Source organism: Carassius gibelio, chromosome B16 (genome assembly GCF_023724105.1).
Source record: "Carassius gibelio isolate Cgi1373 ecotype wild population from Czech Republic chromosome B16, carGib1.2-hapl.c, whole genome shotgun sequence".
NCBI classification, from domain to species: Eukaryota; Metazoa; Chordata; class Actinopteri; order Cypriniformes; family Cyprinidae; genus Carassius; species Carassius gibelio.
The window spans coordinates 10,706,211-10,720,312 of record NC_068411.1 but is presented as its reverse complement, the minus strand read 5'-3'; the positions used below and the strand labels follow the sequence as shown (position 1 = coordinate 10,720,312).

At 39.6% G+C, this 14,102-nt stretch overlaps 1 protein-coding gene across 1 annotated transcript in view; it reads right to left on the bottom strand.

Moving 5' to 3' along the window:
- The window catches only part of LOC127975028 (Golgi-associated kinase 1A-like), a 33,092-nt gene that overhangs the window by 13,716 nt on the left and 5,274 nt on the right, over positions 1–14,102 (bottom strand). The window contains exon 2 of the mRNA XM_052578764.1: positions 2,381–3,727. Within this exon, the coding sequence (XP_052434724.1) occupies positions 2,381–3,727 (1,347 nt within the window). The remainder of the gene's footprint in view (positions 1–2,380; positions 3,728–14,102) is intronic.

Below are 14,102 nucleotides of genomic sequence, written 5' to 3'. Positions count from 1 at the left end.
GTTTTTCATTTTTATTCGCGGATTTAAACACAGGGCATATGATGCAGGAATGCGTGCCACCACAAAAGCTGCAGACATGCTTGAAGCCGCAGCACTGCCTTGTGAGTTAAGGTGTTCGTGAATTCAGAAATGACAAGATGAGTGACGGATTATGCACTGTGTTTTTAAGTGTGACAGAGAAATTTGAAGTCTGAAGAAGGTTGTGAAAGTAGTGAAAGGAGAGAAAAAAGGTCTATGTCTGCACCTGCTAGAATCTGTGACCTGATGCTGCCGGTGACTGGGGTGGTTCCAAGGACGGGGGATTCAGTGGGATGGGCACCGGTGCGGCGGATTGAATGAAGAACGAAGATGGGGATGAGAGAGAGAAGAAGGAAGAGCGGCCATTGAAGCTGCTTGTGGAGGCAGCCTCATGCTAGTGACAGCTCCGGGAGGAAACAAAGGAGGAGAAGAGGGCTAAATGTCCAGGCATGCGCTGCTAACAGAGGCATTCTCGCGCTAGCCATGGCTCCGGTAGTGAAGCCAGAAAGTAAAGAAAGGAAGAAAAGAGGGCTAGGAAGGTGTCTGGGCCCATGCCGCTAACAGAAGCAGCCTCGGGCTAGAGTTTGAAGGCAGAGCCACAGGCCATGTACTGGGGAGAGGATAGCAAGAAGGAGGAGGAGAAGGGAAAGGCTGTGGGTGAGCCGAAGCTGTTGGCAAAGTCATGTTCGTGCCTCTGGGACTGTCTGTGAGGCCTGGTATGGAATCAGTAGCAGCTGTGGGCTGGAGCTCAGTTGAGTGGAGTAACTGACTAGGGCTAGCAGTGATGGAGTAAAGTAAATTTCGGTGATGCTCAGCACCTGTCTCAGGCTTAAGACTATCCACTTCTCAAAAGTGGGGTTAGAGGAGCCGGTGGAGGTATAGGAGGATACGGGAGAAGGTGTTGGACACCTGGAAGGAGGAGGCAAGAGCGTGACTTGGTGTAGCGAGGTGACCATGGCTGATTGCAGTGCCCTAGTGGGCACTGGTGTGCTAAGCCACACCAGAAGATGGCGTAGGGCCATGGGCATTGAGGGAGTTGTCGTTTGCGAACAATTCTATCTCTGACATTATCTCTGAAATACTGTAGAGAGAATGAAGGTAAGATGGCTTGGGCTAGTTATAGAACTTCTCTCTCAAGCTGATAGGATAGATAGTGTCATTTCTGTTAATAAATTGGCCAGGTTAATTATCTGAACGTGCTCCTCCTTAACTTTGTTAATTAAACATAATTTAATATCTGAATAACAAATTTTAAACTATATATTTTAAACTTAATAATTCCATGCTTTTATTTTAGCTTGTGAATATATAAACATTATCAAACAAATTCGGCTAATTCACTTGCATTAGTCTAATATAACTTTCATCAGTGGTGATTATTTTTCTTATCTTATCTTAATGTGTTTGAATTTTGATATTTTCATGAAGATCTCAGTCTTCAACAGAGATGTAAACTGTGGTGACTCTCCAATGAGAATTGAATCAGACAGACTTTCTCAACATGTCATGTGTGACTGTTTGCTGGAGATGTCATACTTTCACAGCTTAATCCCCAGACCAAAGCCATGTTGAATTTGTCTAGTTCGTCAACTTATCATAAAAGTTAAAGTTTGTTTAAATCTCTGACTGAGCATCCCGACCAACCCAACGCAACAATCTTGACTTATCTAATTATTTGAGTTTTAGGCACGGGTTTCTGCTAGTCTAAACAATGAAAAATGCACTGTTTAGAAAACAAGTTTAAAACTCAAAATGCTAAATCACTCACGTCACCCTTAAGAGAGTAAATTTTAAGCAGGAAAAATGACAATGCTGAAAGGGAAAACATGAATTACTTTAAATACCAGGCTTGGCAGATAGGCGATTATGTACTTGGCAATACCCTACATTTTGTGACTCGTAGAAGAGTTTCTAACCGCTATGGTCACATACATTGATTAAATATATATAAACTAAAGTCATATAATTTAAACTTAAATTGGTTTCCATTTTGATTTCATGGTCTATATATCCCAATCTTTTAAAAGATCTAGGACTTCAACCCTTCTTCTGGGGACCCACTGTCCTGCAAAGTATTTGTAGTCTGTTTCAGCTCACCTAGCCTGTGATTCTTTAAATGATCCTTTCAGGGGGGTTTGATTAGGGTTATAGCTAAACTCTACAGTACAAGGGATCCATAGGAAGAGAATTAGGGTTAGGGTTAGGGCCTAAGAACATAACACCTAGGTTATAAGATAAAAAAAAAAGTATGTGTGTGTTATTTGTGATATACATATGGAATTTACTCTCATTAAATATATAATAACACATTATACTCAAAAGTTTGTGGAAACTAAATATTTATTTTAATAGTGTTTCTTACCTGCAGCAGGAAGTCAAACAAGGCAAGCCTCCCCCATTCTGAATGATGAACTCCCACACATGTTGTAAAGTTTAGTGGCACCCAAGTACCACACCTGCTCTGAAGTAGAATCTGATATTGTGGCCAAGTGAGTGAGAAAGAATTTTGGTCATTGTCACCTTCAGACAGATGTTGGATGCTGGGATCCCACCATATTACTGGTCTGGGAGATCCATTAATGTACTTGTAGGGTAGAATCTCACTGTGGAATGTTCTCAACACTGCGGGCAAGCTCCGGTTCAGACCCAGAACTCTGTCCAGGTGAAAGGCGAACACCTCAAACCAATCATTGGGACGTTTTATGAGAGCACAGCTTCCTGTCTCACAGCATGTGATATGATTTTCCCCTTCAGGATCAAAGATGTCTTTTTTCTCACTGAATCCAACCTGAAGCACTTGTCCATGACCTGGAAGCCTGGATTTACTCAACACAGTGCCTCTGGATAGAAGTGTCATCTTTTTTATATCATCCTCACTGAGCCAGGGTAGAGACTCTGCATTGGTTTGGTTCCAGCTATCATTGAAAGTCTCATCAGAGACCATCATACACCAGTCATTGGCTGAATCCTTGATGCCAGCCTCTTCAGGACTTCTGTCTTTCGTTTCTGCTCCAAATTTGGGTCTCTTCCTCCCAGAGGGGTCTGTTTGTCTTTCATGTCTTCCCTCTTCTCCAGGGGCCTGTTTCAGTTTTACCACCTGCTGTGCATCAGATAACTGCCCCACAAGCCTCTTTGCTTTGGCTTCATCTGGAATGCATTTGTGCCTGCATGTCTTGTTGTTTGGGCGGAGGCTTTGGATGCTGGCAGACTGAGGGAATGCTAGGTCATGTCTGGAGCGACGAAGATGGATGGTTGGGTTGGAGTTGCTGCTATTTCCTAGTTTAACAGCTCGCCCTCTTTTGGCACCAGCTGCAAATACTGTGCCTGGATACTTGTTTATGTTCTGCAGATATTGTTCCTTTTTGCTTGCTTTACTTTTTGCAGGCTTTTCAGTTGATGCTGTTCTTCCAGAGGAAAATGATAGTTGGTGATGGTTAACCATCAGGAGATGTTTAGCAGAATCTTTCATTTCAGGATTATTCAAGGTTTTGGTGTGTTCATATGAAGACACTGGAAGATAATGTTTTAGAGACAACTTCTCAACCAGCCTGCTGGGTTTGTTTTTGTGGGGGCCCCTTTTGTTTAGCCTGCTCTGCTCAGATTGGAAGGGAGGAAGGGTGTATATCATCACCACCGAAAGACTGAAGAGAAACAGGAAGACCACCACAAACTGACATTTTAGTCTGAACTTCAACCACACTCTTAAAGCCTGCAAGACACAGCAGAGAAGGCAGTGGTAAAGACAAACAATACAATAAAGTCAGCAAGCAAGTCATAAATGTCAGAGAGAAAAAGTTTTGTAAACCAGGAAATCAGTTTGGATTTCATGGAAAGTAGGGAAATCTAAAAGAGGGAATATTTTTAGAGATCTGGATTTTGAATAAGCATTCTTGAGATTCATTTCAACCCATTTCCATATGTGGTTAAGATTGACTTTGTGGCTTAGGTCAGTGGTTTTCCATATGTGTCCATTCCATTGTGCACTTCAGGTCCTACAGACTGGAATGTAGACTGGATCTATCACAGCTGTTAGTTTTAGGGTGATATCTGAGAATTAATCAGCCTCAATATGGAATATTTGATTCAAGATTATTATCATATTCTTAACACGAATAATGAAACAGGGTTTGGAAAATGAGACTTTATTTGGCTTGTTTTAGCCGCATTATCTAATTTTCCTGCCCCAGCCTTGACCCGTTCTAAATTGGTCGAAGCCTGTCATTTAAGGTTTAGAAAAAGTACCAATCATCCCGAAACTATACATATAACTGTGAAAAGTAATATGTAGCTTGAAAAGGCTGCTGAAAATTTGAATGTTTGTTGACTGTGGCAAACAGCGTTAGGTGAACTTAGCTTAAAAAGCTACAAGCTGAAGTAGCCAAACAAGAGTGAAGCTCTTTTGAAAAAAATAAAAATAATCTAACTAAAGATATTTAAAAGGATTATTTCTTAAAAAAAATGTTACCATACCTGCACATTATGCCATAATTTATCATTTAATCAGTTTTGTCATGCTAGTGACATTATTGGTCAAAATTGTTTGATACTAAAAAAGATCTAAAAGTCTGTTATGCTACTGAAAAATGTAGTTTTACAAGAATTTATATTTAGGAAAACATATATATAGCCTTTAAAATATATTACTTAACAACATAGCCTATATGTTTGATATTTATCCTATTTGCAGACATTAAAGTCTCAATAAAAAAGGCATACATATGTGCATGTCCGTCAATACAACAAGCCACGATGCCTAAATTTAATGCATTTCCACATATTCCACATCTGGATGCTAAACAGAAAATACATTTCTCAATGCTGTGAGATCTCTGCCTCCTGGCTGACATTTTTATGACTTTTTAGGCACCTGTGAAAGACTTCTATTATGCTTTGATTTAAAGAATGCCTTGTGTGCAGTTTCACAAGACTAAGAAGTAGCGCACAAACTGCGGCAGGTTAGAGCCTGTTTCACTAACTTACACACAAAAAAGTGAATGTTTCTATGAAGGCAAGTGGATATCTAGGTCATAATTATGCATGAGGAGATCATGCAGATTTCTAGCTGACACCAGGTTCAGTATATAGGATTTTGTCATGTTTGCTGTGCAGTAGTTTGGTAAAGAGGTCACATGTTAAATATATGCACTGTGGACATTTAAGCCATTTTACACTTAAACATTTAAAACACTTAAAAATGTGTTTATGAATTCATTGTTTTGTGTCTAAATAAATAGTCAAGTCACCTTTATTTCTATAGCACTTTATTCAATATAGATTGCGTCAAAGCTTCACAGTGATAAATAAAACAGAATCAGTTATGAAAACTCATAGGGTGCACGTTAAATCAGATTCTCTCCATTTGTTAAACACAATCATCTGCACCTTGCATTCTTATTATTTATCCTGCAAAAAATAAGCATTTGTGTTATCTTGCATTGGTAACAATTCTCAATGAGCTTTCACGGTGTTGATTGCTAGATGTCAAGAGTTCAAATCCCTGAATCAGAGTTTAAAAGAGCTTGAATAAAAAACAAAATACTAAAATAGATTAGTAATTTTGAATGCTAAATTCAAGGTAAATTTACTCAAATTTACTCATCACAACATGGCAATGTTCAGTAAGAAAAATTAATATTCATTTTAAGATTCGCAAAAGATTAGATTTAGATGTTTAGATGAAGAAATGAATTTAATAAACATGCACAATTAAATTTCCAGTATGATTTTATATGTATCAAATTGTAAAAATACAAATCTTTGATACCGGACAAAAGATATGTTTTCTAATTGATTTTATTTTTCTTAGCCCTTTGCCAGATATTATTTTTTTAAGCATTAAACTCCATTAATATAGATTTTTTATTTTTTCTCCTTCAAAACATTACTAGAAATCTAATGGAATTTTTATTTTCGAATAAATATGTCCTGATTTAAAAATGTTTAGCTATTTCTGCTGTACATTAAAAATATTGAAAAAAAAAACAAATCACTTGTCTATGCCTTTTATTTAAGGTTACAGGCTTAAGATCTGTAAAAGAGATTTGGCTCTTTCCCACACACTTATAAAACCTATTTACAACAACAACAATTCAATTCCACATAGGAAATCTTTAAATCCAGGTCAGCGTTTTAACAGTGAGTCAGAGATAAAACCCCTCAGCAATTCACATTATCTAAACAAACTGTTAGCAAACAACCCACTGAAGCAACAGTCTCTCGCTGGTCCAGTGCACACAGAACATCTGCCAAAACCAATAAAACAAGACCTTCACAATCTTTAACAAATCTTACACCTCCTAAGGAATCAAAGGTGTTTGATTACCCACTGGTGAGTGTATGGAAAGTTGACTAGATATTCAGATGGTGAAAGAAAAGGGTTGAAGTTATGGCTGTGTATGTAGACTGAACTTCACACTAAACGTTGTTGTGTGTGTGGTTTAGAGGACCCTTGCAAATGAAATGCTTTCATTAAGCTTTCAGTACTTATGTTAACAATTAAGCATATTGACACCATGGTACGTTAAACTGGCAAATGCAAACAACACTAATAAAGTATGGCCAAGACATCACACTGTTAAACAAGACAGTGATCCAAGCATAACAAACACAGGAAGACAGACTGAGACCATGAAGAAGAATTACTCAGACAAGTACAATGTTTTGGGGAAAACATGTTCACATCTTAAAGCAATTGTTTTTCAATAGTTTTTTTTTTCTTACTTTCACAGACTACGCCTTCAGGACTCAAAACAAAAGTGTATTAATCAGTTTCTGGTGAAATAATGGAAAAAAAAAATACAAAAATAAAAGCCTGACATTACATAAAAAAACACCAAACGAATCCAACAAACATGTTCTCTACAGTCAAAATATGGCATGTGAAGACAAGGGATGTGTTTTTCTCATTGCAATTTTTTAAAAGCAGCATGTTTGAGGTGTTAAAGTAAAGTGTTATCTGTCATTGTGTTTGTCTTTTCTTTCTCTTATCTGCTCAAATCATTTAGATCCATCTGGGCCTTTTTTTACCAACAGTAATGAAGTCCTGCACATAGAATGTTAATGCAAATGTTGCCTTCAGTAAACTATATAGAAGCATATGGGTAACAGGGTAAATTATTTAAAAGCGTTTCCCAACCTGATCTCATGTGAAATATTTTGAGGTGGTGTTTTGTATGAATTTTGACAATATAATGATACACAGAACTTATGATTTTTTTGACAAAGTTAAGTTGCCAAGTCAAAGTCAAAGTTGCCTAAACATAAAGGTCCACCCCTACCCTATACCTAATCCTAACTGTTAGTGGCAAATCAACTGAAAATGTACAACTGCAATGTACAAACTCGAAAAAAATTTGCTTCCAATTCACAAAAAAACTAGTTAGAAATGTCACGAGAGTGAGTTGGATTTAGAAATAAACTCAATTATACTGAAAGTACCCTCATCATACATAGGTCACTTTTTTTTTTTTAAAGCACAATGCTGAAATGCCAGTTTATCGAGCTTTTCTTGAACAACAGGCACAGCAAAAGAAAACTGGTTTAACTCTCACACTCTCACTTTTATTGGCTAATCCAGGAGTAAGAAAATATACCAAAATGTGTAGCAAAAAATGAAATAGTATTCTATGGAAGTTCTTCCTTCCACACAGTCAGAAAATAAAATAAAAAAATTTACCTTTAGGGGTACAAAAGCTTGTCACTGGGGCAATACCCTAAAAGGGAAACCTTTGTACCTTTTTTCTTTATCAAAGGGAGCATTAAAAGGTACCTTAGAGTAGTAATATCTACCCTCAAGGTAGCAATATGTACTCTTATGGTACTAATATGAACTGTTTGGGTAAAGAAGGTACAAAGCTGTCCCTTTGAGGGTACTGCCCCTAGCGACAAACTGCTATACCCTTAAAGATAAAATGTTTGTATCTTTAAAATCTCTATATGGCCCTTCTCACAGAAAATAACTTGATCATTGGGGTTAACTCCTTCCCAGCAGCTCCCTGCTGTTGTCTCTCATTTCAGCTGCTGTGTGTCTAGTACATCATAGAAATAGGATAAGCGGTTTGTCCATGAAAATGTCTTTATGGGCTTGAAGCCAAAAATGTTAATGGATGATGCAAGTGCTGTCAGTAGCGTTTAAAGGGGAATTGCGTCCTTTTTTAACGTTAAAAACCCTTTTCCCATCCCAGATTAATATGCAGAGCTATAAGCCATTTACGCTGTTTGCAACATTGTCATGTTTGTTCAAACAACATTAGGGTGGCCATATGCGCCGTTCATACAGGACACGTCCCAGCGAGGATTTTAATATTGCCTAAAATATCCAGGTTGTGTGACATTCATGAGCTATAGAGAGCAGAGCAGACAGCTCCTAATGCCTTTCGATTTGCTCTCGTGAACCTACTTTGGCGTCTTTTTTTGATCGGTGTGCCGCAACGATTCAAGTCAAACTACCGAACAAACACGTGCTTTGCATCGCTTTGATCGCTCCCTGTAGTTCTCACCTTCTCACGCGCAGCCCCACAACTGGGCAATTATGAACAATACATGCATGTTATTGGTCAAATTACTTTGGATATTTTAAGTCAAGTCAAGTCAAGTCACCTTTATTTATATAGCGCTTTAAACACAATACATTGTGTCAAAGCAACTGAACAACATTCATTTGGAAAACAGTGTGTCAATAATGCAAAATGACAGTAAAAGACAGTTCATCATTGAAATCAGTGATGTCATCTTTGTTCAGTTTAAATAATGTCTGTGCATTTATTTGCAATCAAGTCAACGATATTGCTGTAGGGGAAGTCGTGGCCTAATGGTTAGAGGGTTGGACTCCCAATCGAAGGGTTGTGAGTTCTAGTCTCGGGCCGGCAGGAATTGTGGGTGGGGGGAGTGCATGAACAGCTCTCTCTCCACCTTCAATACCACGACTTAGGTGCCCTTGAGCAAGGCATCGAACCCCCAACTGCTCCCCGGGCGCCGCAGCATAAATGGCTGCCCACTGCTCCGGGTGTGTGCTCACAGTGTGTGTGTGTGTGTGTGTGTGTTCACTGCTCTGTGTGTGCGCATTTCGGATGGGTTAAATGCAGAGCAAAAATTCTGAGTATGGGTCACCATACTTGGCTGAATGTCACTTCACTTCACTGTAGATGAAGTGACCCCAACTAAGCAAGCCAGAGGCGACAGCGGCAGTGTTTTCATAGAAAGGGATCTGATATTCAAAAAGCCAAGCTTTATCATTTGTTTATCTGTATTGCATCTGTTTTTTTGTTTGTTGAACCTCAATTAAATTGTTACTCTTAACTTGGTTTGGATGTTTTTTTTTTTGTATTTTCTAGTTCAGGGAACACACACAATCTCTATAGTGTGATATCTAGGTGAAAGAGTCTCTATGTGATGAGAATTAACTGACCTCTGTGACGTGAGGCAGCTAGCAGACAAATTTGTAAAAATTTTAGCCAATATTAAAATCCTGGCTGGGACGTGTCCAGTATGAACAGCGCATATGGTCACCATAAACAACATAGCAGCATTTGCGAAACCAGTGGCATGACTTTAAAAAAGTTTTTAGCTGGATGTATGAATCCAAAGAAATCTGAGCCGCTGAAGATGAGGTGGATTAATTAAGTTTTTTAAGAAGATGCTCCCTCAAATAAAGCATTCAACAAAATTTGTTTATGTCTCCGTGAATAATTTACACTGGACTGCTTTGTGAATGAGGGTCAGTATAAAGCAGGTTTTGCACAACAGTTACTCCTGAAGGATGGAGCATTGTCAGCTGTTTGTGATCCAGCTACACCTCCGTGAGAAGTAAGTATTACACGTTAGTTTTCCAAATTGCATTTCTGAAAGAGCCTCTTAGCACTCTGTAAGGCTAATGTTGCTAAAGCTACTATTGTCTGTCTTTTTTAACCGATGCTGCCTTCATGTGCTACCAGAATGATTGTGAATAGGAGTAATTTTTTATAGCAATAAAATCTTTGCAATGTGAAGTTGACCGCTGGAACTCTATTCACAAGTGGGGCTCATAAAGTTATTTTTTATTGCGCCGTGCTCCCGTCTGTGTAATTCATAAAGTGCATCTTTTATGCACAGTACAACCAGATGACTGACTTTTAAACTGAGTGCTTTTTCTGTTAAGTTAACAGGCTTGTACCAATATTGGAAAGTTTATTCGCAAAACCTAGCACTGGTATTGCAGGAGCTTGAGCTTTTGATGCTCTGCCCTCTTCACCGGATCACCAGCTCATTTATACTTAAAGGGGAAGACATGAAAATTATGCGTTTGGCTCATACCCTAAGTTGCAATTTTTTACTAGCTATAAAAAAATTATCTGTAAAATATTTTGAGTTAAAACTTCACAAAGACTCACTCAATGCTGAGATGTAATTGGGAAAGATGGTGCTTTGAGCCCCTTTAGCTGCAGTATATATCAATCTTCCTCATCCAGGCATTTAAGTTCATATTTGTTAATGAAGAATGACTATTCACTGCTGGTGTAGCATAAGATAACGATGAACAAATTTAGGTAGGCCTAAAATAAAATTTTAGAATAGGTCAAACGGAGAGGATGGAGAGCCAATGAACGAGGGTGACAGAGAGGATCTGGAGGTCCTAGGTGGAGCTGATGTCGCCGGCGGCCGACGCAGAGATGTGGATCCGGGAGGTTGCAGTGGTGCCAGAGTGGCAGAGGACTGAGTTGGAGCCGAGGGGATGTAGGAGTCTGACGGAGCCAGAGGGATGGAACGACGAGGTGAAGCCAGAGGAGTGGAGTCCCAAGGCGTAGCCAAAGGGATGAGGGAGCCAGCCGGAGCTTGTGGACTGCTGAGTCACAATGGAGAGGAGGGAGCTAGAAGCCATTGTGGAGCCGCCTGGTCAATGGGCCGAAGTAAAGTCCAGGTCTCGGAGGCTGGAGGCGGAGGTGAGGGAATCTCCAACAACCCCGACACTGGAGGATGGTAGTCCCGCTGGGCTCGCACTGCAAGGATTGTGGGCTGAGGGTGAGCAGAGGGGCTGCCAGATGACAGCGGTGGTGGAGGGCATTTTTGAGGAGCGGGCACTGGAGGGCATATTCTAAGAGCAGGTACTGTAGAATCGGAAGCCCATTTAGGGCTGGACGAGGGAACCATGGACGAAGGAAGTCTGGACAGGAACAGTGGAGACAACGGAGAGAGGAGGGGGACAGTTTGATCTCCAGGTCAGTTTCCCAACCAGTGAGATCCTCCTCCTCGTTTTGGCCCTTTTGCCATGCCATATTCAGCTTAATGTTACCTCAATTTTAGGATGCCATTGCATTCCATCTTACTGTGAAAGGCAAATAATAATAATAATAATAATAATAATAATAATATATTATTTTGCATGGATTTTTTTATATTCCCTGCTGAATTGCTCGAATTATATGAAAATTCCTTACAGTGATAGCAGAACAAAACAAAACAATAATAATAATAATTATAATAAAATCATGCATGCATTGAGAAACTCCGTAGCCCCCTAAGACTAAAAAAAAAGTGAAATGTCAGCATAGCAGGATCTTCCATAGCATAACCGGCTGTGGGAAAACTCTGTTTGATGTATGATCTTTCATGCATTGTGCAAAGGTCAGCATTACCCTCTACCCATAAAGGAGGATCTGTGATAACATTGCATGCAGAAGTCAAATGGTTAGGTGTGAGGAAGGTACGGTGAGAGAAAGATTGAAAGAGAAAGAGAGAGGAAGAAAAAGAGATCAGCCATCTGCTGCCATGGCTGTCCTTCCTTCAGAGTGTCATCAGCGAGTGTCTTTCTTATTATGGAGCAGATGCTTTTGACACTAGTGTCATCCTGAAATATATAATGCGCAGCTCTGTGTGTAGGATGAAAATGTGTCACTGACAGTCTGCTGCAGTCATTTATATTCACATACAAAAGCAACAGAGAAAAACAGCATACACCAACAACAACAAAGCAACTGGCTCTTGTGGACCAAGCTTTAGAAAGCTATATAAATACATAAACATATCACAAACTATGCATTAGATAAATAAAATAAACCATTATTAGCACACAAAATTAGAAATTTTTGATAGGCTAATTATTCTCTGGAAAAAAAACTGCCATCATTTTGATATTTAGATTTTTGCTTATGCATTATTTAGTTTTGATCGTGAAGCTAATTATTTAACTACAATCTTTCAATAATATATTATTAGGAGACAGAGTGACAGCTGATATTTCTATGCATTTTATGCTGCTGCTATACAGTTTTAGATATTATATATATATGTATATCCTTGATTTACATTTAAGCTACCAGAATTTAATCTTTTTGGCCATAAATATATATCAGCAAATTGCATATTGTTTGCTTAGTTTTGTTCTCTGAATAAAACTTTATTTCTTCCTGAAGTACGAGCTCCATATTCACCTCTATCATTCTACATCAGACTAAAAAGCCTAACGTATCAAAAATGATACTTACAACACATATGCACTTTTTATAGGTTTAATAAACCATATTTTACAGAAAAAGTAGGTTCAATACACCATAAAAATCAAAGTTTTTTTTTTCTCTGACAACTATTTTTTATGTCAGGTTTTAAAGGGCTAAGAAAGTAAATCATGTATTTTTATTTTATGTTGCCTTGATAGTCAGCTTTATTTTCATTTATTTGTATTTTAGCTGATATACTCCTAAATGGTGCATGTATGTAAGTAACTGTGACAGTTTTTCTTGCATTTTAGCATTTTTAATTTCACAGTTTTTTGAATGAAAAATGAAGAAGTGTAGTGCACATGTGTGTGGGAGCTTTGTGTGGGGTTTTTGCTGCCCTATGTGTGACCTGTATGACCGGGTCTGCCACTAACTAGAGGGAAGGATAATACTGTAATACTGTAACTTTAACCTTAATGCCCCCCCCCCCCCAATAACTGTGAGGAATATGATTGAAATACTGTAATTGCAAACAGCTGCAGCTGCTTTGAACAGAGATTTAATAATCACAGAAGGGTGCTGACAACTGAGTTAATCACAGATTTTAGCAGGGCTTGCTACAGTCACATTATTGAGAATAAATTTGTAAACAGTGTTTTCTTTTCTTAACAATCTCCATCTCAGCATTATTATTATAATTATAATAATAATAATAATAATAATTATTATTATTATTATGAATTCCTCATCCATGATGAAATTTCTGAAAATGCCCCAGTCATGTTACTGTGCATGCATAAAAAGTGATAAAAACTCAGTAAGATGATACAGAGAGACCACACATAATAACGTTCTCATGTTCTCATATTCAACAAAATATTTCACTGTTCACTGTTGTGTCCAGGTCACACAAACACCATTCCATGTATGGTATGTATGTAAAATAAGCAATTATATATATGTATTGTGACGAGTCAGCTGCCTCCTCCCTGATTATCACCGGCACCCCGTCCTAAATCGCCGCCCTTCACCAGGCTCCCGACTGGAGTGGGTGTGTGAGAGGAGGGGCGCTGGACGAGTCAGGGCTGGCGGCGTGTGATGGGGCACACCTGAAGGAAGTGGAGCCTCATTACCGCCGCTGTTTAAAAGCCCAACGCGCCTCTCCTCAGGAGACCGGTCTCTTCCCCGTGCATGCACACTGGTGTCCTCGTGGGTCCAGGAAGGGTGCGTTGAGGGACTCCCGCGCCACCAAGACGTGAGCTGCCGGACCCGCGATCCGGATGGGAACCGCACCCGTATACACGGCCGACGGGCCAGGATGCCGGGCCGTCGATCCCCTACCAGCGCCGCGGCCAACGAGAGAGACGCGGCCGCTAGGAGAAGCCGCCGCTCCTCGCGCCCCGGACCAAGGAGGGGAGCGCGTGCGGCCGCCGGACTCCGCCCCTTGCCTGGACCCTTCCTTGATGAACACTGCCCGACCTACACAAATCCCGCAGCACGACGAGGACACCAGATTCCCTGTTATTTTGGACACTTTCCCCCTTTGGCCACTTTTATTCCCTTTGTTTTTATGATTTCTGTTAATAAAAGCCTCTCCGAGGCCTGACGCCACGCCCACTGTGTCTGTCTTGTGCTCCTCCCGTGACAGTATGTAAAATAAGCAATGTTTTGCCT